The sequence below is a fragment of the Marmota marmota genome, unplaced genomic scaffold, assembly GCF_001458135.2.
Source record: "Marmota marmota marmota unplaced genomic scaffold, marMar, whole genome shotgun sequence".
In the NCBI taxonomy this organism is placed as follows: domain Eukaryota; kingdom Metazoa; phylum Chordata; class Mammalia; order Rodentia; family Sciuridae; genus Marmota; species Marmota marmota.
In genome coordinates this window covers 16,101,408-16,126,290 of record NW_025999949.1, presented here as the reverse complement: position 1 = coordinate 16,126,290, position 24,883 = coordinate 16,101,408, and the positions used below count along the sequence as shown (strand labels likewise).

Genomic DNA, 24,883 nt, shown 5'->3' with positions numbered 1-24,883 from the left:
TATGGTACTTACATTAAGTTTTTTTCTCTTCAGATTTTCTCGAAGTTCATAGGCAACCAGAACAATGTTCTACGCACATTTTGTTCTCAGTAAAAGAGGGCCTCTGGCCAAAATTTGGCTAGCGGCCCATTGGGATAAGAAGCTAACCAAAGCCCATGTGTTTGAGTGTAATTTAGAGAGCAGCGTGGAGAGTATCATCTCACCGAAGGTATGTTTGATGTTGATATTTTTATCCACTTTGTTTATTGATATGTGAAATAGAACTTTAAAAAGAACTTATTAGGTAATCATCTATCTATGTATATCAGAGACAAGGAAATTCCATAGATTTTCCAGTATTCCTTTATCTTTTTGTCTTTTTATCTGATTAGTATGATCACAGTTCAATATTGTCTTTAAAAGTTTTGTAAGTACACTGATATTTCATTTGCTTATTCTAGTGGTATATAAGCATAAGATGAGGGCATTATCCAAATATTTTATATTTAACGTTCTAGATATATAAATAAGTATGTAAATGTTCCTGATTTAGGAATTTTCAAAATAAAGGACTCACTAATTTAAAAGATTTTCAGGGCCAGATTTATCTTACCTACCCAGTAAATACTGTATACACAACTTACTTTACCTCAACCTCACAGACCTACTTGGCAATGTTTCTTAACGATACTAACTAAGCTTTTTCTTCATCATAGGATATTTATACCTGCTGTGCCCTTTTCAAGTGACACAATTCCATGGACTATTTGCTCCCTTCCTTAATTACTTTCTGTCTCTCACTAGGATGGAAGCCTTGTGAATGTCCTTTACTTTCTTTGTATTGTTTATTGATCTGTTCCTTGAGGAGCTCTTATTAACACCCTCTAAAAGTGCCTGAAGCAGAAATACCCACATTTCTATTTCACAAACAGTACAACTTAAAGTAATATGGAATTGGTACTATATCAAGAAAGGAACTTTTAAAGCACAAGAGGTGCACTTACCATCACATCATAATTATTTCAATGAAGAACAGATATGTGGACTTAAAAAACATGAAGAGTTCTAAGTAATTTTTGTATAATACATCTATTTATATTTGTGTGTTAGAGGTCCTGTTTTGTACCTCATATTTATATGTACATATGGACAAAATGTATGCACCAACTTTCCTATGTAGTAAAAACCTTCTGTATCATAGCAGTATAGACAAGCATTCTGAAATATTGTTTTCAGGAATGACAGTTGAGACAGTGTTGGCATAATGTATTAAGTAAAGAGTAGTTCTTTATTGCCAGAAGAGCAAATCTTAGGGGAAAAGCCAAGGGTGTAGCAGAGACTTACTCTGAAAAGTTGTGAAAAATACATATTTTTATTTTTTTAACTTTCATACATTAACTACTTATTTCTGGTATGAGAATACAGAATGCCAGAAACTGTAAACTCCTCAGAAATGAGAGGACACAGCTCCATTCTCAAGTTGTTCACGGTCTGGTGAGGGAAACTAATCTTTATTGTTGTCCTTTATAGTTATATATGACAGTAGATTGTCATATATACTTGAATGAATATGTAAATGTCATGTCATACACACATGGAGTATAACTTTCCATTTTTGTGGTTATACATGATATGTAGACTTATACTGGTCACATATTTATATTTCTATTCCCATCCCTCCCTCCTTTTCCCCCACTACCCACCCTTCAATTCCATAAACCTTCCTCTGCTAACCCAATGTGAGTTAGAATCCATATATCCGAGAAAACAGTTGACCTTTGGATTTGGGGGATTGGCTTATTTCACTTAACATGATAGTAACATCCATATACTAGCAAATACCATAATTTCATTCTTTATGGCTGAGTATATGTACCACACTTTCTTTATCCATTCGTCTGTTGAAGGGTACCTAGGTTGGTTCCATAACTTAACTATTGTGCATTGAGCTGCTACAAACATTGATATGGCTGTGTCACAATTGTATGCTGATACTCCTTTGGGTATAGACGAAGGAGTGGGATAACTGGATCAAATGGTAGTTCCAATTCAAGTTTTCTTAGAAATCTATTACTCTCCAGAGTGGTTACACCATTTTGCAGTCCCACCAACAATATATGAGTATACCTTTTCCCCACATCCTTCCCAACATTTATAGTTACTTGTATTTTTGGTAATTGCCATTCTAACTGAAGTGAGGTGAAATCTCATTGTAGTTTTAATTTTCCATTTCTCTAATTGTTAGAGTGCTAGACATGTTGAACATTTTTTCTATATATTTGTTGACTGATCATATTTCTTCTGTGAAGTGTCTCTTCAGTTCCTTTGCTCATTTATTGATTGGGTTATTTGGGTTTTTTGTTTTTGTTTTGATTTTTGGTTTTTTTTTTTTTTTAATTTCTTTATACATCTTAGAGATAAAGGCTGTATCTGAGGTGTAGGTTGCAAAGAAAAAAATACATATTTTTAAGTGGGAGAAGTGAAAGTTTGTGCTTAGAATTAAAGTGTCTGTATGTGGACTTACTCTGAAAAATTGTGAAAAATACATATTTTATCTTCTGTATATGGAATTTTATCTGGCTTTAGAGTTGTAGCTGTGGGATTTATTAGTGTTAAAGACATTCGACATTCCTATGTTTCAAGACAGTATTAATTTGAAAATTTTAGTGAAATGAAAACCTTACAAACAAACTGAATTATGTTGTTCTGTAATTATACTGCATTCAGGAACAGGTATGTTCATAGTTCTACCTCATTTAATGCTTGTGATTTATAGTGTCTTAGTCTTATATCCAAAGAACTTAAATGCAGAATTTGAAACAGACTTGACCTCAGCTAAGGTGAAGTAACTTAAGTATTTATAAGTTCACTGTAGAAAGAACTACTATTTGTGATCATGGGGGCTGTTCTAGACCCTCCTGGGAATTTTGTAATATATGGCATATATACTGTATTACCTTTAATATTCTGAATCCTAAAACACACTTGGCCCCTAGGACTTTAGATAAGGAATTATGGACCCATAAATTATTATTTTGTTTGTGCATGATCTATTTAACCTTTTTCTTTTTGTTTTGAGTAGTTTACATTATTTTTAATTTTTGAAATTTATTTCTGGTCCTATGCAGTGCAACCATTAAAGAATGAAATGGTAGAGAAAAAAGTTTTTTCAAAGAATAGAAACATGGGCTGGGGATGTGGCTCAAGCGGTAGCGCGCTCGCCTGGCATGCATGCGACCCGGGTTCGATCCTCAGCACCACATACAAACAAAGATGTTGTGTTCACTGAAAACTGAAAAATAAATATTGAAATTCTCTCTCTCTCTCAAAAAAAAAAAAAAAAGAATAGGAACAACTGAGCATCAACATGCAAAAGAAATGAACCTAGACGTAGGGCCTTACTCCTTTCCCCCCAAAAAAAGCTCAAAGTGGGGCATAGACTTAAATGTAAAATACTAAATATAATACTCCTAGAAATGAACATAGTAGAAAATCTAAATGATCTTGAATTTGATGATAGCTTTTAAGATACAGCACTGAAGGCATAATCCATCAAAGAAAGAATTTATTCTCTACACTTCATTAACATTCAAATTTCTGGAATCTGGGTGTGAAGCTCAGATAAAGCATTGTGCTTATCGATGTGAGTTGCTGGGTCCAATTCCTAACCAAAAAAAAAAAAAAAACCTGCTGTTTTCAAAGATACTGTCAAGAGAATGAAATCCTGATAGAGAAAAAAAGCCAGCAGGGTGGCTCACACCTGTAATCCCAGTGACCCAGGAGACTGAGGCAGGAGGATCAAGAACAGCCACAGCAATTTAGTGAGGCCCTAAGGACTTAGTCAGACCCTGTCTCAAAATAAAAAGGGTTGGGGCTATGGCTCAGTGGTTAAGTGCCTTGGGTTCAGTTCCTTGAACAAAAAAAAAAGAAGAAGAAAGAAAGAAAATCTTTGTAAAAATATATGTTAAAGGACTATTATTCAAAATGTACAAAGAACTCCTAAAACTCAACAATAGGGAAAAAAATTATTTCAGAAAGGGTTGAAAACTTTTAACAGCTTACCAAAGAAAATGCACAGAAAACCAGTATATTTGCCATATCATGTTATCAAGAAAATGCACATTAAAACAAGATACCACTATTAGAATAGCCAAAATTCAAAACCCTGATAACACCAAATGGTGGTCAGGATGTGGAGCAACAAAAAAATCTCATTCATTTTCCTTGGGATTTGATGTTGTACAGATGTTGTACAGACAGTTTGATAGCTAGGGCACATTTGTAATCCCAGCAGCTCTAGTGGTTGAGGCAGCCTCAGTTACTTAGCAAGGCTCTAAGCAACTTAGCAAGATGCTGTCTCTAAATAAAATGTAAAAAATGGGACTGGAGATGTGGTTCAGTGATTAAGTGCCCCTGGTTTCAGTCCCCAGGACCAGTAAGATAAAATAAGACAGTTTGATAATTTCATATGAATCTGTACAACAGTCAGGCTTCTTGGTATTTAAGCAGTCCAAAACTTGCATTTGTACAAAAACCTATTCGTAATTGCCAAAACTGTGCTAATGACATAGTCTGTGGAATGATATGGTTCCTGTTTCATAACTATCTTCATGTCTATGTTAAATTATAAATTACTACTATTCATCTGTCTAATCTAACTTTGGGGTACATTAAAGAAATTTATAGGTCAAGACAGTAAAAAATAAAATCAGGAGATTTTGAGGCAACTTTAAATGATAAAAGGTATAAAGAGAAAGTAAAAATTCCCTGTACATAACAAAGTACAAACTTCAAAGCATTGTTATCTCTAAAACTATAGAATTAACTATAAATTAGATTAATATTAATGTTTCATTTGAAGGTGAAGATGGCACTGCGAACATCAGGACATCTCTTGCTGGGAGTAGTTCGAATCTATCACAGGAAAGCCAAATATCTGCTTGCAGACTGTAATGAAGCATTCATTAAGATAAAGATGGCTTTTCGGCCAGGTATTATTGCTTTTTTTTAAACTTTGGAATTTACCATGTTTTGTGCAGAAAACTGCTAAACATTCTAGGTCAGCATGTTTTATTTTTATTGCAATACAAGAACCTTTCAAAGATAGCACAAGGTTTGGGGAGGCACTGCTTCAAAGGAAACTTATTTTACTTCATCTGTCTTGTCTGTAGAGTAATTCTTTTATCCTTTTTTTCAACAGTATACATAAAACTGTCATCAGAGGTTGAAATTTTGAAAATTAATTATTATGTGATGATTTGCTTCTTAAAGATAACTGAGAAAAGATAATTTTAAGATTTTAAATTTTTCCCAAATAATCTTAATACATAATTACCATGGTATTTCTGTGAATAAATAATTCTGTAACGTTTTTGAGCATTGATGAAATTTTTATTCTATTTGAAATAATCCAAATGTAAAAAACAGGTGATTTATACAATAGTTTCTACTGGGGTTATATTCTAGTATATCATTTTACTACATTAACAATAAATGTTTGAGATTTCAGATTTTATTTAAAGTATTTAAGCAAATTCTGTGATGCTTGAGTTTCTCACATGTGGCCACTGTGTGCATTTTGTTGAAACGACATGTTTTTTAGTTTTGTCTTTCGTTTGTTTGTTTGTTTGTTTGTTTGTTTTTGGTGCTGGGCTTGAACCCAGGGATGTCTAACCACTGAACCACACATCCCCAGCACCCCCCAACACCCGCATGTTGTTGTTTTGTTTTTTTGTCTTGTTTTTAATTTTGAGACGGGTCTCACTAAATTGCTGAGGCTGGCTTTGAACTTGCAATCCTCCTGCCTCAGCCTCCCAAGCCACTGGGATTACAAGTGTGTGCCACTGTGCCCAGCAGTTTTGTTTTTCTTTTAAAGTAATGTGTGTTTATTGTAGGTAACTTTTGTTTTTTTTCTCTGCTTATGCCTGTCATTTTATTTGAATTTTTTATCATGAAAATTTTTAAGCATAGCTAAAATTATTTATTCTTATTGTCCCAAAAAGAACCAAAACTCCTTTTAAACGTTTATTGTATTCTTTTGTAATCATTTCTGTAGGCCTATCAGCTTAATGTATAATTGGTGCTTTAACCTTTTTTTGTAATAGTATTATGTTCATGATAATATAAAAACTTACTTGTTCTTCAAATTGCTTTGCATGTTATCAACCTTTTTGGAATATAACCTCAGGAAATTATTTCCACTTCTCTTTGATCCACTCTGTGATATAGCTAGGCCTTGAAACTTAGTATTTCTTTTCTAGGTGTTGTTGACCTGCCTGAAGAAAATCGGGAGGCAGCCTATAATGCCATTACTTTACCTGAAGAATTTCATGACTTTGATCAACCACTGCCAGACTTAGAGTATGTACTACCCCCTCTTTTTCTTTCTTTCTTTCTTTTTTTTTTTTTTTTTTTTTTTTTTTTATTGTTAGCTTGGCTTATAAAAGAAGCATGTTATTGGCTTCCACATGGAATGTTTCAGCATTGAGTTAACATCTAGATAAAATGAATATGCTTCATTTAGGATTGTGTATACATATGAAATATATAAACTAGAAAGTGCTTCTTCTGTAAGAATTTCACGGACACGAACTTTTACACAACCAAGACATGAGAATTCTGATGTACTTGTACAAGGCCAAAACTTGTTTAAACTAAACAGTTGTCCAGGGGTGTACTTTTATATAATGATATCAATTTTTTCAGAGGTATAAAAGTCACCTACTGATCATCTTCTTGGCCAAACTATTCTCAGATCCGCATTTTTTTTTTTAAATAAACATAATTTTCTATGAAGAGCAAGAAAATTGTTCTTAACAGGGAAAGTTACATAGAGGTGGCTGTTATATATAGCAGAGGCCTGTGGTATAATGTTTCCCTTTTCTCAGGTCCTTAAAATGCAGTTATTTTACCTTGATGTGGAGTATGTGACTGGTTTTCTAATTAAGAAACCCCTCCATACCACTTATTTTATAACAGATTTATCTGGTGTTTGAAATGATCTGTGACTCCTAATTTGAGTACATTTTTTGATCTGTTTTCATTTTGTATGTGTGTTTGTTATGCTGAACACTTATTCGGCCTCCCCCCATTCCTTATACCTTTATTTAAAAAAAAAAAAATCTTGTGCAATTTTTTGAACAACTAATAAATTACTATTATATACCTCATGTATAGCTTCTTTATCAATATTTTGCCAGTTTTATTTTTTTCATCTATATTTTTCAAGTACACCTCCCACTCCCACTAGATTATTTTAAATTAAATAAGATAATCTAACTTCATTGCTAATATTTCAATTTTTCTGGATTTAAAGATAAGGGATGTTTAAAACATACCTGTAAAATCTAGTTGCTTTAAAAATAAATAATTTCATGATAGCAAAAAAAAAAAAAAAAACATACCTGTGACTTCACACCTCATAAACACTAGTAATTCCGAAATGAACTATCCAGTCAGAATTTAATGTCCTCAGTTGACACATAGACTTTTTCTTATCCTTCTCCTCTTTGGGTGTGTTTGTTTATTTTTCTTTTCAGTTTGAGATTACACAAAGTCTACAGACTGCATTTGGTTAATATGTCCCACAAGTGTTAAGATTCTAAGGAATCTTGCATCCCTTTTATGTTTGCATCCTGTTTATTTACTAAGCAAACAGTCATTTGTGTAAATTGTTTATGATCTAGATTTGGCCAGAAGTATCTCAGATTGGTGAACATTACATACTTTTTATATTTTTAAACTACATGAGGTGGTTATTTTTTGATAGAGAAATTGAGTCTCAGAAAAGCCAAAGAACTTCAGAGTTCTCACAGGTAGTAATAAGTTGTGGGGCCCTGATGAAAACCCATCCTATGTAGCCCATCATTTCTAATTTTTTCATCTAGGAGTATATGCAAATTGCCTTAGATTGCCTTAGATAGTGATTTCAGCATATTTTGCTTGCTGGTCATCAGTGATTTAAAATCTTTAAATACAGCTTAGATCTCGTCATGCATGAATTATTTTGAAATAATGCTGAGTTTTAAATATCAGACTTCTAAAACTAGATAGTTTGTATTTATAGGGAGAATTGGGGTATATATTTCCCTTATAAATACATTATTATGAGACTTGAATCTAACATGTATTTGAACTTCTTTTAAAGTGACATTGATGTAGCCCAGCAGTTCAGCCTGAACCAGAGTAGAGTGGAAGAGATAACCATGAGAGAGGAAGTTGGGAACATCAGTATACTACAAGAAAATGATTTTGGTAAAAGAAAAAAATTGCTATTAGTTATAATATTATAATTATGTTGTGACACTGCTAGCAGTTTTAAAAATGTACTTAATATTACATTCATGCTGACAAAGACTTGAAGTTTCATCTAATTCATTTTCATCAAGAAAAGAATTTGCCTTCCTGTTGGCATATTAAGCTTCATTCCATTAACACATCAGTTTATTATAGAGTCACTCTTTGCCTGCTCCTGCTCCTCATACACAAAAGAAGCTATGTTTTGATTTGTGTGAAAAGATCCAGTGTTGAACTAATGCTCACTTTTAAAATAATCATTTTGGAACAATTAATTGTATTTGTAACCACTGTCCAAAACTTAGGTATTCAAAACTGATAACAAGCCACATTTTATTGATGAAAAAGCATTGTAAAGTTTAAGTCTGAATGTTAATGAACCCTAACATATAATATATATTTGGGTTTACCTGACATATTTAGGGTAACCTAAATTTGGATGTAAGTCTGATTTTGTTCTAGTCATGTCCCCTAGGGTTAGTTTTTAAAAAAAGAAAAATTATGTTTTAATATTCAAAGATTTCAGCAAGCAAGTGTAACATAATTCTAATAAATCAGTTGTTGTCTTTTTAACAGTGGTGTTTCCAACCTTTCTCATTTAATGCTTTACCAAAATTTGTTTAGGTGACTTTGGAATGGATGATCGTGAGATAATGAGAGAAGGCAGTGCATTTGAGGATGATGACATGTTAGTAAGCACGAGTGCTTCTAACCTACTCCTAGAACCTGAACAGAGCACCAGCAATCTGAATGAGAAAATTAACCATTTAGAATATGAAGACCAATATAAAGATGATAATTTTGGAGAAGGAAATGATGGTGGAATATTAGGTAGGTCACTGAAAGTTGGCTATTCTAATTTCTGTATTCACTGATGTTTTGAAGCAGTTGAAAATTCTGCTTGAGCAGCTAGGTACATATGTTAATTTGATCAATGGATTCAGTAAAAGTTCTGTACAGTGAGCCTAAAATGTTAAAAATAACTCAATTTTAAAAGATGTTTATCTAAAAATTCTAAATTTTGCTATTTCTTTAAACTGCTCTATTTATATTGATATATATGTTAAGTGAACATTTTGAAATAGATACTTAATTTAAAAAATAAATGACAAATTCTTGGTATACTGAACATTTTATATGCTTACAAAGAACCTTGAGAAACACATATAAATGTATTTCAGGTTTAATACCCCAAATTTCATCTACTTTAACATAATTTTTCTTTTTCCAGTGATTGACTATTCTTGTAGCATTTCCTTTTCAAATTTTAGCTAAATTACATTCCCTATTTCAGATGACAAACTTATTAGTAATAATGATGGCGGTATCTTTGATGATCCCCCCGCCCTCTCTGAGGCAGGGGTGATGTTGCCAGAGCAGCCTGCACACGATGATATGGATGAAGACGATAATGTATCAAGTAAGCATTTCATGTTCAGCAGTGATTCTTGGGGTGATTATATGACATCCAAGAGATAATTTAACATAGACCACACCAAAAGGTTTAGTTTTCAGTGAACCATAAATGTCTTTGAATATAGTACTTATGGTTGATGACTAGTTCTAATTTTCATGTGTTTAACCCTGTGTCCCTCCCCTTTCTTGTCCACTGCAGTTCAGCTCTGGAGGAACTGCCTCATAAATGAAAAAGTATTTTAGTACTAGTGGGGTTTCTTTTAGTTTCAAAGAGACATTTCTTTTTCTGTTTGTAGGGATATATATTATTATACCCAAGCCTATTGTAAGCATATTTGTTTTTGTAGTGGGTGGGCCTGACAGTCCTGATTCAGTGGATCCTGTTGAACCAATGCCAACTATGACTGATCAGACAACACTTGTTCCAAATGAGGAAGAAGCATTTGCTTTGGAACCCATTGATATAACTGGTGAGCAAACCTTCAGATATTTACGGTCATGTAGAATGTGTAAGATCTTATTTCTGGCTCTTGTCTGCCTGCTGATCATCTGCTGCCTGTGTTGAAGATAACTAAGCTTCTTTCTTCTTTGGCATAGTCAGTATCACAGTCTTTATTCTATCCAATTATAGTTTGAGTATTTTGTAGAATTACCTATACAGGTTACTGGAAGTATGAAAATATAGATCAAGCTTTCTTCTATTGTGTATATTTTGGTGTCATAGAATTCCCAAGATAGTAGCTTTCTAATTGTGTGTAACAATTAGAAAACATTGCAGGACATTTTGCAATAAAGTACAAGATTGACGATTTATCTTCCAAAGTTCTAGATTCTGTACATTTGGGCTACGATCTAGAACAACCTGAAAGTACTCTTTAAAAAAATAGTGAAAATAACAGCTACTCTGTAAAATCAGAGTTTTCTGAATTTAGTGCTCATTGAGAAACATTGGGCAACAATATTTTCTTGGAGAACCGCTCCTGAGTAACAGAGGCAATTTAAGATGCATAGTTCAGATGTGAAACTTATTGATGACTTATGGAGATGGTAGGGCAAGTATACTTGAAATCATTTCCAGATCTTTTAGGGCATTTCACTTAGTTCTATTTAAGAACTAAGCTATAAAGGTGAAAAGTCTTTATTTTCATGGGATTCTAATGCTAATTAGGGAAACATGGATAATTATAAGATCTTGAACTTTTACTTTTAAGAAGGGGAATTCAGTACCTGAAGGACAGGTAACAGACTATCACTTATATTTACATTTTTTTTTATTTGAACCTCATAAATGTTCTATATATAAAAAGTTATGCAGTATAACATCTGGCAGGGTAAAATCTTGAGAAATTTAATCCCACGAGCTTCTTAAGTGTAGATAATTTTGCCTGTTTTGCATAGTTGTAAGAAATAAACACACAGAAAAAATATTTATTTAAGATGGAGTTTCAGGTCCATGTCACTTGGCTTGGACTTGGTTCACTTTATCAAGCAGCTTATACAACTGCCATATATATAAATTAGAACTTTTCCAATAAAAATAATATTTATAACCATTTGTGCAATGCTATTTTACAACTTCTGTAAATGGTTGGCCTTATTTCAGATTTTTAAAAAAAGAAGACAACTTAAGCAAGCTGAAGTTAATCATTTTTCCAGGTTCAGAAACTAAGAAATTTCAGAACCTAAGACTTGAGCCCAACTTTGAATCCAGTGTAATACATTCAGTGTTTTAGCATAAAGCTATATGGGTTAAAGTGTATTATCCCTTGCATTATTTTACTGTTTATGCTAAAACTCAGTGCATATTATTTTCATTCAGCAGGATTTTATTGAACACCTAGTATATGCCATCCTTTGTTCTAAATAGTGCTTAGAGAATCTTAGTTAAAACATTTGCCTTTATGAGGCTTAATTTTCCTACGAGGGCCCTGTGCATAGAAAAGAAGGATATAGTCATGCCAAGTCTAGTTGCGGTGTATTCTATCCTTGCCTCTGAAGAAAATGACTATATTTTATTCTAGTCAAAGAAACAAAAGCCAAGAGGAAGAGGAAGCTAATTGTTGACAGTGTCAAAGAGTTGGATAGCAAGACAATTAGAGCCCAACTTAGTGATTATTCTGATATTGTTACTACTTTGGATCTGGCACCACCTACCAAGAAATTGATGATGTGGAAAGAAACAGGAGGAGTGGAAAAACTTTTCTCTTTACCTGCTCAGCCTTTATGGAATAACAGACTACTGAAGGTAATATGGAATTTTTTATTTATATATATTTTCTGCTGGGGTTTTTTTGTTTTGTTTTGTTTTGTTTTTAGGGAGAAAATATTTTAGAGCTGGGGATGTGGCTCAAGTGGTAGCGTGCTTGCCTAGCATGCGTGAGGCACTGGGTTTGAATTTGATTCTCAGCACCACATAAAAATAAAATAAAGATATTGTGTCCACCTAAAACTAAAAGATAAATATTTTTTTAAAAAATGTTTTAAACCTCTGAATCATTTTTGATCAAATATTTTTCAACAACATGGCATCTTTCTTGATTTTCATCCATAAATCACAATATACTGACCATGACCTCATCTGAAATAGTGATGAGTGACACCAGCATTTCTAAAAGATAGATATAGAATGTTTCTGATATGAAAAAGCCACTGACATTTTTAATAATAGTTCTCTTTTCAGCTTCCTAAAAGAAACTGTTAGTTATAATGCCTTAATTTGTATTGTGCCTAAGTCTGCATTCTTTATTTTCTGAGTAAACCATGAGATAGTTCTAATTTTTGCTACAGTAGAAAGTTTTCACTTTAAGAGAATTTTTTTTTTTTCCTAACCAATATAATATTCTCTGCCTCTGCTGATTTCAAGCTCTTTCCAAAATAAAGTTTTTGTTTTTTAATGATTCTGGGCCTTGAACCCAGAGGTGCTTTACCACTGAGCTATATCCATAGTCCTTTTTGAGACATGGTCTTGCTAGGTTGCTGTTCTTACCAAGTTTCTGAGACTGACCTTGAACTTGTGATCCTACTGCCTCAGTTTCCCAAGTCACTGGGATTGAGTCTATAAAATACTCCAGTGTAGGAAATTTATGGTAAAACCTTTTTTGGTACCAGGAACTGAACCCCAGGGGTAATCACTGAACCCACATCCCCAGCTCTTATTTATATTTTATTTAGAGACAGGTTCTCACTGAGTTACTTAGGGCCTTGCTAAGTTGCTGAGGCTGGCTTTGAACTAGGAATTCTCCTGCCTCAGCCACCCAATCCGCTGGGATTACAGGTGTTCGTCACCTAAAATATTAATACAGTAAATATGAAATAGTATTCTTCAGGTAGAAACATCCTCTCTCACACAAACACAGGAATATTATAACCATTAAAAATAGTTAAATGATAGTTAAGATTATTCTATATGTTAAGTGAAAAGCATAATGGAAAACTATTATGGTAAAAGTTGGATTGAATTTTCACTTTATGAATGTGAAAATAAACTATAGACAAATATTTAAATTTAAAACCTCAAGGGGTGGGAGCGGATAAATTACTTTTAGTTTTTCTGAAGAATGCTTTAGTTGACAATTTGAGAACTGACGTTGGAGTCATTTTAAGGTAGACTAGAGTGTAAATATAATGCTAGGTAAAAAAAAATGGTATGGCATACTGATTACAACTATTAAAGCATTAATGAATATTAGAAATGTCAGTCTGTTTTCATTGGTGTGATTTATTTTATATTTACTTTTTCTTTCTTTTATAGCTCTTTACACGCTGTCTTACACCACTTGTACCAGAAGATCTTAGAAAAAGGAGAAAAGGAGGAGAGGCAGATAATTTGGATGAGTTCCTCAAAGAATTTGAAAATCCAGAGGTTCCTAGAGAGGACCAGCAACAGCAGCATCAACAGCGAGATGTTATTGGTCTGTTCTTTTGGGATAGTTCTCAGAAATTTAAATGCCAGAATTTACCTTTATTTTTTGAACAGGAAGTGCATTGGATCTCATTCACCTTATTAGATATGAAGCTTTGGGTTCAGAAAGGTGTAAGGGTTATGACTTGTCTGAATTGGCTTGATTGTCTGCTAAAGGATTGTCCTCAGGACTGAGATTTGGATTTTTAAGACCTTTTCCCCCCTTACATATATGTTATAAACTAAGTAGTCTTAAGCAGAGAAAAGTTTACCTCTGCTATCTTAATTTGAGAGTAACTATGCCTGTGCCTAAGTGTACCAATTTTGAAAGTAAATTACTCAAAATGCTATTCAGAACCGTATGGCTTAAGTCTTTTCATATGATTAATTGCAGATGAGCCTATTTTGGAGGAGCCCAGCCGCCTCCAAGAGTCAGTGATGGAGGCCAGCAGAACAAACCTGGATGAGTCGGCCATGCCCCCACCACCACCTCAGGGGGTTAAGCGAAAAGCTGGACAAGTTGATCCAGAGCCTGTGATACCTGTAAGTAAGCACATCATTAGAAGATGTTTATAGTCCATAGCAAGTGGTATTTAAGGAGTCCTTTTGAATTATCTTGGGTTAGACAGAAAATGGAAAGGGATGGGAGCTGAAGATATGAATGTAGTCTGCCTTAAGTGGGAGAAGATGTTCTGGGAGTCTACAGAATCTGCCTGACTCCTTTTGAATAGTCTTGCTTCAAAGAGGTCCAAAGTGAGCAAAACCTTGGCCAGTGTGGAATCCTTGACTCTGAACTTTGATTCTGGTTTATTCTTCAGCAAACATTTCCTGGCAGTCTCCCAATACTGGGCAGTTTTAAGGTGTCTTATTAAGTTATCAGCATATAGTTTTCCAAAAAAATTAAAGCAACTGGCAACTTCATTCATACTTAGCTACCATTAAGTTCAGTTAGGACAGGAAAACAAAGTATAGAGGGGTCTGATTTAGGCTTCTCAAGTTATAGGATAAATTGAGTAAAGGGGTCCTTTTTTGGTAACCTTGGATTCCTAGTTCAGCCTCCATTAAGAGGTATTGGTAGTAGAAACTGCCAGTTTTATGAGCTCAGAATGAGCTCAGTAGTGGGTATGTGACTCTAGTATCACTGTCCTTCTGATAGTTCTTTGGTTTCTTAAAGACTTTGTTTTTAATGTTTCTCAGCTTTTACAGTAAGCCTAAAAGGAAGGAAATACAGGAAACAGACCCAGAAAAGGTCTCCTTATTGCTGTCTGCTACCATTAAGGATTTCATGCAGTAACCTTTGATAGTACTGGGATAATTAACTTTTTATTTTGCCATGGAGTCCATATGTGGTTTTTTGGAAAATGGGTTTTGCTTTATTTTATTTTTAACGCCTATGATTTTTTCTTAGCTTTAAATTTCTCATATAGACTTTTTAACCATGACTCCTAAAAAGTACAAAAAACAAACACTTGCATTTTAGGGTAATGGCTAATTTCTTTTTAAAGCTAATTTAATGTTGTCACTTTGTAATTTTAAAAAAGCAGATCAATTTTTGATAGTAGGAAAGTGGGGAGATGTAATCTTTCCATCTGGAAAACCTTAACTATATTTGCATGTTTTAAAATGCTATTCTTAAAATGTGTATCTTAAAATGCCTTAATTTTTATTGCTTTAAGCCACAGCAGGTAGAACAGATGGAAATACCACCTGTAGAGCTGCCCCCAGAAGAACCTCCAAATATTTGTCAGCTAATACCAGAGTTAGAACTTCTGCCAGAAAAAGAAAAGGAGAAAGAGAAGGAGAAAGAGGATGATGAAGAGGAAGAGGTAAGAAAATTATAAAAGAGATATCTGGTGTATAAATTCCCATTCATTCCAGATTTAGCAAAAGTCTTCACCTTCTTGTATATTTTGTCTTCAATTCATATAGTGGGCATCAAAGTGATGAAAAATAGAGTCAGAATTCAACTAACAAATTCTTAGTGGCATAGATTTATCATTAGGTATATCAAATGTTCTGATGTGCTATAATTCATGGGCTCCCTCATGGGCTTTTGAAGGACATGGACTGTCCCTACACTGACTTCTTGCTTGACTTCTAAATTGCTTGTCAGTTGCTTTTCATTTTCTTGTGATCAGTGGTCAATTCTTTCTTCTGTTATCATCTGCCTCTGGTATAACCTCTTCTCTGTCTGTGGCCTAGAAATTAAATAACCAAACATCTTCCATTTGGCTGTGTTTTTATTTTATTTTAAATAGATCAGGGCAGGAAATGACTCAGCTAAAGTAGTCTGAATAAAGATTTTAGGGAACTTTTATGTTTTAAAAAACAGGTACTTTAGAATTTAATTTCCTTAAATGTTAAGTTTAAGACGTTTTTCAAGTAGCATTGAAACTATTCAAAAAATTTCTTCCAAGACAAATGGTTTATGGATTGAATATGGCTTTACTGGTATTTATTTATATTTATAATTTATCATTATGTCAGTCATAGCAGTTATGCTTATCTTTAATATAAATACATTATTTTAAAGCCAAAATTTAGTTTCATAGCTACTCCAGCCTATGTGCTAAAGTACCCAGAGAATATCACAACTGCTTCCCCACATTCACACCAACTTTAGAATTCAAAGAATTCAAGAAGTTGTTTAGGCAGCAGAATTTTTTTTAATTGAAGACTGAACCCAAGGGTGTTCAACCACTAAAGCTACATCCCCATCCCTTTGTAATTTTTTTTTTTTTTTTTTTTTTTTTTTTTGAGACAGGGTCTGCTGAGTTGCTGAGGCTGGGCTTGAACTTGCAATCCTTCTACCTCAGCCTCCAAGTTGCTAAGATTACAGTTGTATACCACCACGCCTGGCTAGACATCAGTCTTAAAGTAAAACATAATAAGGATTGTAGATCATTTTTTAATACACCATATAGATCAATACTAATTACTCAGCAGTCTGCAGGTCCTTTGGTATTGGTCCATGATAGTATGATGGTAAAATGCCAGAATATAAATCACCTAGAATTATGCTACCAAATACACACACACACACACACACACACACACACACACACACATTTCACACATTTACTTGAAATAAATGTCCTAGTTAATGGCATAGTTGATTTATATCATTACCAAAGTTCCTTGACAGGAGTACCAATAACCAAAAACCGATGACCTGCAGCAGTCTATGGACCACACTGTGGTACACCACATCCTCATGAGCAATATAAAACCTTATATTCAGCTAAATGTTTGCCTGCACATACAGAAGGCTTTCTTTTGTAACTTAAGTAGACAAACTTCAAAGTTGATACTAGTGCCAAGTGATTTTTTTTTTTTTTAGCATCTAGTAGAGTTTTCTGTTAGATTACATGGTCCAAGTTAACTTAAGATCATCCAGGAGCTATGGAAATAATTCCTTTTTCAGCAGAGCAGTGTTGTTAGCTTTTTGGGTGGTTATTTTCATTCAGGATGAAGATGCTTCAGGGGGTGATCAGGATCAAGAAGAAAGGAGATGGAACAAAAGGACTCAGCAGATGCTTCATGGTCTTCAGGTATGCCAATGTCATTTTAGAAGAAAATTCTGTATCAAATACTTTTAGCATTGTTCCTTCAAAAATAAAGTTTCATGTTATAACCAGAAAACTTAGCTTTGTGAACCTTTTTTGAGAACCTCATTATTTAAAATATTTTCGTTAAAAACAAATTGTTGGGCCAAGAATAAGCCTGGAAAGTATTCAGAAGAATATTTTCCCATTTTGTGGCATCAGATGTCACAATGTCAATTGCCATTGGGACTTAAATGTACCAGGTACAGATAAGACGTTTTGAGCATCTATGAAATACCATGTGTGTTGCTTATAATTTCCTAGAATAGTTTTTTTTTTAAAGGCTGACATTTAAAACTATTTTCTCACTTTTTAAGTACTAGATTTTACTGTTATTACCATGTTAGATGTCGAAATAAAAACATTATTTTAACAATATATACTGGGCCAACTTTGTTCCTTGGGCTTTTGAGTTTAACAGTACTATATGTTTTCGCCCTTTACTTTCCAGCTTAACATGAGAATCACTCACATACCTTTCCAACCCTAGCCCCCAAAAGAACAACACTTTTTCCAGTACCAAAATTGGCATCCTTTTTAAATGACTACTATATAGTGTGTGTTACTTCAATTCACTTTTGTTGTTTTATTTCAGCGAGCTCTTGCCAAAACTGGAGCTGAATCCATCAGTTTGCTTGAATTATGTCGAAACACAAACAGAAAACAGGCTGCAGCAAAGTTCTACAGCTTCTTGGTTCTCAAAAAGCAGCAAGCTATTGAGCTGACACAGGAAGAACCATACAGTGACATCATTGCAACACCTGGACCAAGGTTCCATATTATTTGAAGAGCTAGAAGCATTATAGCTAGTGTTCATTCACTAGTACATACAAATTGCCCCCATGTGTAGGGCACACAAAAAAACCCTTTAAGAAAAATTTTAGGTTCTTGTCTATCCAAAATCTCTACCTTTTTTTCTTCATTTTTTTCCCCAGTATTTTAAATATGTCCATTTCATCTTTAAGGGAAACTGCTTATATGGGTTGTATTTGTGTTCTGATGGAGAAAAGAGCACCCCCAAGGACCCAGAAGATTATTTTAACAGTTCAGGACAGATGTGTGCAATATTGGTGCATGTAATAATGTTGAATAACTGTCGACAAGTCATATTTTTATCTTAGTTCTCCATCACTGTTGAAAAGGAAAACCTGTCTAGGAAAATGCCTGACAGTTTAATTAAGAACTATGGTATAATGTCTCTGACAGGAAAGAAAATGTCTTCTCATCAGTAAAACTGGCAATCTGGTTAAACACTGTACTTAGCAGTGGTACCTGCATCAGAGATCATCTTCTTGAAAGCATAATTCCATAATGAGCAAATGTATGTGAATTTGTGTTGTGACTGATCCCCGTCAGCTACAACAAGAGGACTGGCTTGGTTTAAAGCAGTCTACTTTGTAAATCATTCCATCTGAGTCTTTATGAAGAACTTTGCTGTCCTGAGTTCTGTTGTTTTAGTGCAGCTCCAAAATGAACAGAAATAGACTTATTAAAATGGAATGACTATTAAAAACATTTGTGACTTCCAGGAGCTATAAATCAGAGTTTTAAAATGTGGTTGGATATATTTGAGTGTTCAGATCATGAAAATAGAAATTCCCCTCCCTACTAAAAGGGCAGACTGATGGGAAATTATACACCAGATTGACTTAACCTTTAAGCAGACAATGCTGTAAAAACTAATGGCTTCTCTGATATTTATTATAAATGTTAGTACTGATCTCTTTTTCCAATGCTGCACACTCCTGTGTTGGAACTTTTAATAGCTTTGCAACTGAAATCCTATATCCGGTTTCCTATAATTTAAATGAAGAAAAGCATTCAAATAAAGGCTTTAATATTAACAGACCAGATAGTACCAGAAATTATGTGACTATTATGATTATCAAAACTTGTCTTAACTTTTTAGGGAAAAATTACACTGAAAGTTCTAGTTTAAGTGTTGGCACTTTTGTGGGAAAAAAAGACTCACTTTCAAAACTCAGACTTCAGTGTATACCCAGTAATTTAAAATTATGTGAAATGTTTTAAATTTGTAAACTCGTAATTACTGTTTTAATGATTCAGTTTCTTGAGAATGGTAATTGTATAAAATTGCTATTGCCGTTTTATTTTCAATATAATGTGCCTGTAAACCATGGATTTTTCCCCCTCTGTAAAAAGACATTGTAGATAATTGAATGTTTGATTATAGAAAGGTCATTAGTTTCTTGTTACACATTTTGTTAGTCTGGTTTTTGTTGCTTATCGGGTTTAATATTGTTCTTGAAAATAGTTGATGCTTTGTTATGTATAACTTTTCTAATAAAAGTTGTGTCATAAGCTGTAAATTGGAGTATTCAGTTATTTAGTTCATTTGGTTTCCCAGGAAAACATTGTCTAAAAAAGTTAACATGACCAAATGCCATATTGTTCATCTTATCTAGAATAATTTCTCATGCAAATTAAGTGGGTTTTGAAAGGTCAGTAGCTACACATGATTGACTACTGGCTACTATATCAGACCACACAGCTCTCCTATGGCATTAAAAGTATATACAATCTTATGGCAATTCTAAATCTGCCGGGTATTTAGAATCCATAAATACACAAGGTTCTCTGCCTTCAAAGAGTTTACATCCTGGCATGGAGATAAATAACAACTTAAGTCAGAAATCTAGAATATTAGAATAGTGTTCAGTATTACTAGGATGATCAGGGAAGGCTACTTAGCAAAGGTGAGGTTCTAAGCAAAGACTTGAAGAATGGTTAGACAAGGAATCTCCATCTCTTTCCATATTGGCTGCACCAATTTGCAGTCCCACTAGCAATGTATGAGTGTACCTTTTTCCCCACATCCTTGCCAACATTTATTGTCTTCATAATAGCTGCCGTTCTGACTCGAGTGAGATGAAATCTTAAAAAGAGTTTTTTTGATTTGTGTTTCTCTAATTGCTAGTGATGATGAGCATTTTTTCAGATATTTGTTGATTGATTGTATATCACCTTCTGAGAAGTGGCAATGGAACCACCATTTGACCCAGTTATCCCTCTCCTTGGTCTACACCCAGAGGAATTAAAAACAGCATACTACAGGGACACAGCCACATCTATGTTTATAGCAGCACAATTCACAATAGCTGTGGAACCAATGTAGATGCCCTTCAGTAGATGAATGGATTAAAAAAGTGACATATATACACAATAGAATATTACTCAGCAATAAAAGAATAAAAACATGGCATTTGCAGGTAAATGGATGGAGTTAGAGAATACTATTAGCCAATCCCAATAAAACAAATGCAGAATGTTTTCTCTGATACAGAAAGGCTGATTCATAGTGGGGTAGGAGGGGGGAGCATGGGAGGAATAGATAGGGCAGAGGGGAAGGGAGGAGGCATGGGGTTAGAAATGATTGTGGAATGTGATGGACATCATTATCCAAAGTACATATATGAAGACACCAATTGGTGTGAATATACTTTGTATACAACCAGAGATACGAAAAATTTGTGCCCTATATGTGTAATATGTAATATGAATTGTAATGCATTCTGCTGTCATAAATTTTTAAAAATAAAAAAAAGAATGGTTAGACAAATGGATGTATATAGGGCCCAGATGTTTCAGAGGGGCCTGGCCTGCTAGAGGAAAGGTATGCTCGGCTTGTTGATAAAGCAAAACCAGTGTGACTGGTCAAGGCAATGGTAATAGGAGATGCAGTGAGAGAGATTACAACCCAGATCAGGTCCCAATGGATTCTCAGCATTGTTGCCTATGCAGCCAACCCAGGGAGCTTCAAAAGATACTTATGTCTGGGCCCCACACCCTGTGAAATGTCCCTATGGTTTATTGTTTGCCTTATAACCACAATGGTTAAATGGAGGGAAGGAATTATAAAGATCACAGTTCTCCTGCCACAACCTTTGCGTAACGTTGATACTAATAAATTACGTATACTATGTGATGAAGAAAAATCCCTGGCATAATGCCACCATTACCTGAATTTGAAAAGGACAGGTCAACTGGAAAGATGTCTAGTATTTGTAGTTAAATGGACCAGCATTTGAAGCTTCACTCTTACCATTAATGTGGCCGTGGGTCTCAGTTTTCCCCGTTTTGCTGAGCCCTGTGAAGACTGCGAAATGAAGGGTGCATGTTAAATGCCTAAAAAAGCGGGCACTTAATGGTGGCTATTGTATGGATGTTTAAAGCGAGAGATTCATAATGGAAAAGTGGGGTTTTCAAAATAGGAACTTAGAGTGGGATGATAAATAGAGAAGAGATTAAATTTATGGATACTGGGGAATCTCAATGAAATGCCAGAAGAAGCCTAAGGAATCATCTCCCTCTAGAGAGTATCTCCCTTTCAGGACAAGTATGTTCCCTGTTCGTAGAGCCCTTTGCTCACCTCCTACTCAGCCAAGTCCTACTTACCTTTTAGATTACAGATGAAGTGTAAATTCCTCAAGGAAAATTCTGCTGGTCAACACTTCATTCCACACTGGAGTCAGGTTTTCTGATTAAATGTTCTTAGAGCTCCCTCATATAAATAATAAATGGCTTAAGAGGTAATTGTCAATACTTTCACACCATCTTAGGAAAGAGTTTCTGATTGGAAAACATCTTTTAAAAGTTAATAGTGCAAAGTAAATGGAAAATTGTCACAAATTCTTAGAAGGGGTCCCTCAGTAGCTACCTGTGAGAAGATCCTAGCCCAAAGGCAGGTAGAACATCTGTACCACTGGAAAACACCCTATTCAATGGTATATTAGTTAAATACAATGGTGGCATTTTATATATGTATTTTATTTTATATATACATATATATCATCCTTATAATGTGCTTCTTGAAATCATGTTGTTTTTTTTTTAAATAGGATATCAAATTAGATCTTCTGTTAAAAAAGGTCACTGATGTTATAGCAGGCACACTTTGTGTTAAAACTCACTTTTATTACATCTCTGGTGTGTCCTAATCAGACCTCTTCTCTTCACCCCTGTTTTCTATCCATAAAATTGAATAGCAAGACCAACATTGTGGGAGAATTGTATTAAATCTGTATGAAAACAACAGGATGGAGTGAGTGGGCTCTAAAAAGGTAGGTGCTGGGGAATTGGTAGCTGCATCCCTTAGCTTGCTTCTTTTTTCATTATAGTCACAATATCTAAACAAGTAGTATCTAAATCCTATAAGGATATTTGTTACAACTCATCTTTTCTAAAATCTGGAATCTAGGTGTCATATATGGGGAAGCTTCCGTGTTCTCTAAGGACAAGAAGCAATCCTGAGCAGTCTCCCAAATAGAGCTGGGTGCCACTGCATTTGTGGCACTTCTTTGAAAAAAAAGGAGCCACTTTTGCCTTCCTTTTCCTGTCTCAGTCCTGCCTTCACACTCCAAGCATTCTTAACTTTATAGTCAAATGACAAGTTGGCAAAGGGAATTCTAAATCGGTGGGAGGTCAGGAAGGGTTTTTTGTTATTAGTTAACACATAGTGCTTCCTATTTATGGATACAGTGCTAATATGAGTTTTTGTATGCATACATATATGTGTATATAAATATACACATATACACACTGAATAATTATCAAGTCAGAGTTTTTAATACATCTTCACATACATTTAACACTTTGTGGTGAAAACATTGAAAATCCTTGTCTCCCTAGCCATTTTGAAATATTCAATACAATATAACAATATTGTATAGTCATTCTGCTGGGCAATAGAAATCCAGTGTATTCTTCCCATTTACCTATAATTTAATTAATTACTTTCCAACCCCCACTCTTAGTCTCTGGTAACTACTATTCTACTGTCTCCTGTAAGATCAGCTTCTTTAGATTCCATATACAAGTGGAATCATGGGTAATTTGTCTTTCTGCACCTGGCTTATTTCACTTAATGTCTTATAGCTTCATTTATGCTGCCACAAATGACAATTTCATCCTTCTTTATGGCTAAATATTAGTCCATTGTGTATACACACACCATATTTTCTTCATCCATCTAAGTGTTGATGGACATTTAGGTCAATTCAAAGTCTTGGCTATTGGGAATAGGAAGGTTATTTCAAGAAGATGCTCCCATCTTGTATTCCTCCTCCTGCCTTTTCAGTTGTGCTTCAGTTTATAAGTCAAATGTGTAGACAGACTGAGAAGGTAATGGAAATAAGTGGCCAGGTGTACAAGAGGAAAGGGTGAACTGGATAGAAGGGTGAAGAGCAAGCACCAGCATCTGCTAAAATTTCAACTGCTGGTTCAGAAAAGGAGATCACACACTGCCACATTATAAGTTTATCAAGAGATGCCAGGTGAGGATACAGAGGAGAAAAAAAAAAGAATTCTCTATGGGTGAGAACAGAAATTAGTACAACCATTATGGAAAATAGTAAGGAAGAGCCTCAAAAATTTAAACTAGATCTACCCTATGACCCAAATATCCCACCAATGGGCAAATGTCCAAAGGAAATGAAATCAGGGTTGAAGAGACATCTGCACTGCCATGTTTTATTGTAGCACACTATTCACAGTATGTGGAATCAGCCTAGATGTCCCTTGAGAAACAAATGGATAGAGAAAAAGTGTTATAAATACACAATGGAATATTTGCCGTACAAGGATGAAATCCTATTATTTGTAGCAACTTAGAACTTGGAGAATATTAAGGGAAATAAAGCACAGAAAGTCACATATTTCATGTTCTCATTCTTATGTGGAAGCTAAAAGGTTGATCTCAAAGTAAGTACAGAACAGAATAATCATTACCAGATCCTGAGAAGGGTGTAGAAGAGGGATGAATGGAAAAAGAATAGTTAATGGGTGCAGGGATGCAGGAGTAACTTTAATGTCATATGAAAAAGGATAACTAGCAAGGACGATAATTAATTGAATATTTCACAATAGCTAGTGGAGAGAATCTTGAATACTTCCAATAAAAGAAATGATAAATATTGGAGGTGACAGATATGCCAATTACCCTGAACTGATCACTGGACATTGTATACATGTATTGAAATAATGTATTAAAACAATGTGCCCTGTAAATATGGATGATTACTATGTCAATTAAAAATTAAAAATTGTTTAAAGATAAAATAACACAATTTAAAACTAATTGGTTTTGCTATTGAACTGTTTCGATGAGTTTAGTGAACATATTGAGCAGAGTTTCTTTTTGACAAATAAAGAATATAAAATAGAGAAGAGAGAAAAACAGAGACTTCGGGGATTCTGATTTTTATGTAAATACTCATGATTTCCTGATTTTTAAATGTGTTGTGTGATTCAAAAATTGTTTTCAACACCACACAGGCCACACCCATCTGCAGACAGGTCCAACATTCCTCATGTCTGTGGCTTCTGTTGAGTCAACTATGAGGACTATAAGGAAAGCAATTAATGACACTGAAGCAAGGCTGCCTGGGCCCTTTCCTCAGTCACTGCGTCAAAGGCCACAGGCTGACTGCTTCCTCTTTAAGAACACCATCCAAATTTCTTCCAAGGCTTTTATTTGATTCTCCAGACCCCTGAAAGAATGCTTACCTGATTTCATTTATGCCCTGCTAAAACTTTGTGTGATAACTGTTGAATAAGCATTCTGGACCCACTGAGAAACAGGACTCGAGAAAGATTAACCTAGAGACCAAAGTCTCCTCAAATCTCCAGAGCCAAATAATGCAGGGATTCTCAGATGTCAGTGACCACA

General features: G+C 34.4%; 1 protein-coding gene across 2 annotated transcripts; it reads left to right on the top strand.

Moving 5' to 3' along the window:
• On the top strand, positions 1-23,211 carry Rad21 (RAD21 cohesin complex component). Of its 2 annotated transcripts, none has more exons than XM_048802049.1 (13): positions 1-208; positions 4,841-4,970; positions 6,240-6,339; positions 8,126-8,232; positions 8,899-9,105; positions 9,569-9,694; positions 10,038-10,160; positions 11,712-11,935; positions 13,442-13,601; positions 13,986-14,134; positions 15,268-15,417; positions 17,753-17,757; positions 23,148-23,211. In XM_048802049.1, exons 1-13 carry the CDS (start codon positions 65-67, stop codon positions 23,194-23,196), a joined length of 1,674 nt encoding a protein of 557 aa, XP_048658006.1. In that variant the 5' UTR covers positions 1-64; the 3' UTR covers positions 23,197-23,211. The 2 variants fall into 2 exon arrangements, with proteins under 2 accessions (XP_048658006.1, XP_015341878.1); XM_015486392.2 differs by lacking the exons at positions 17,753-17,757; positions 23,148-23,211 and adding exons at positions 17,059-17,142; positions 17,792-19,526.
• The last annotated feature ends 1,672 nt before the right edge of the window (positions 23,212-24,883 follow it).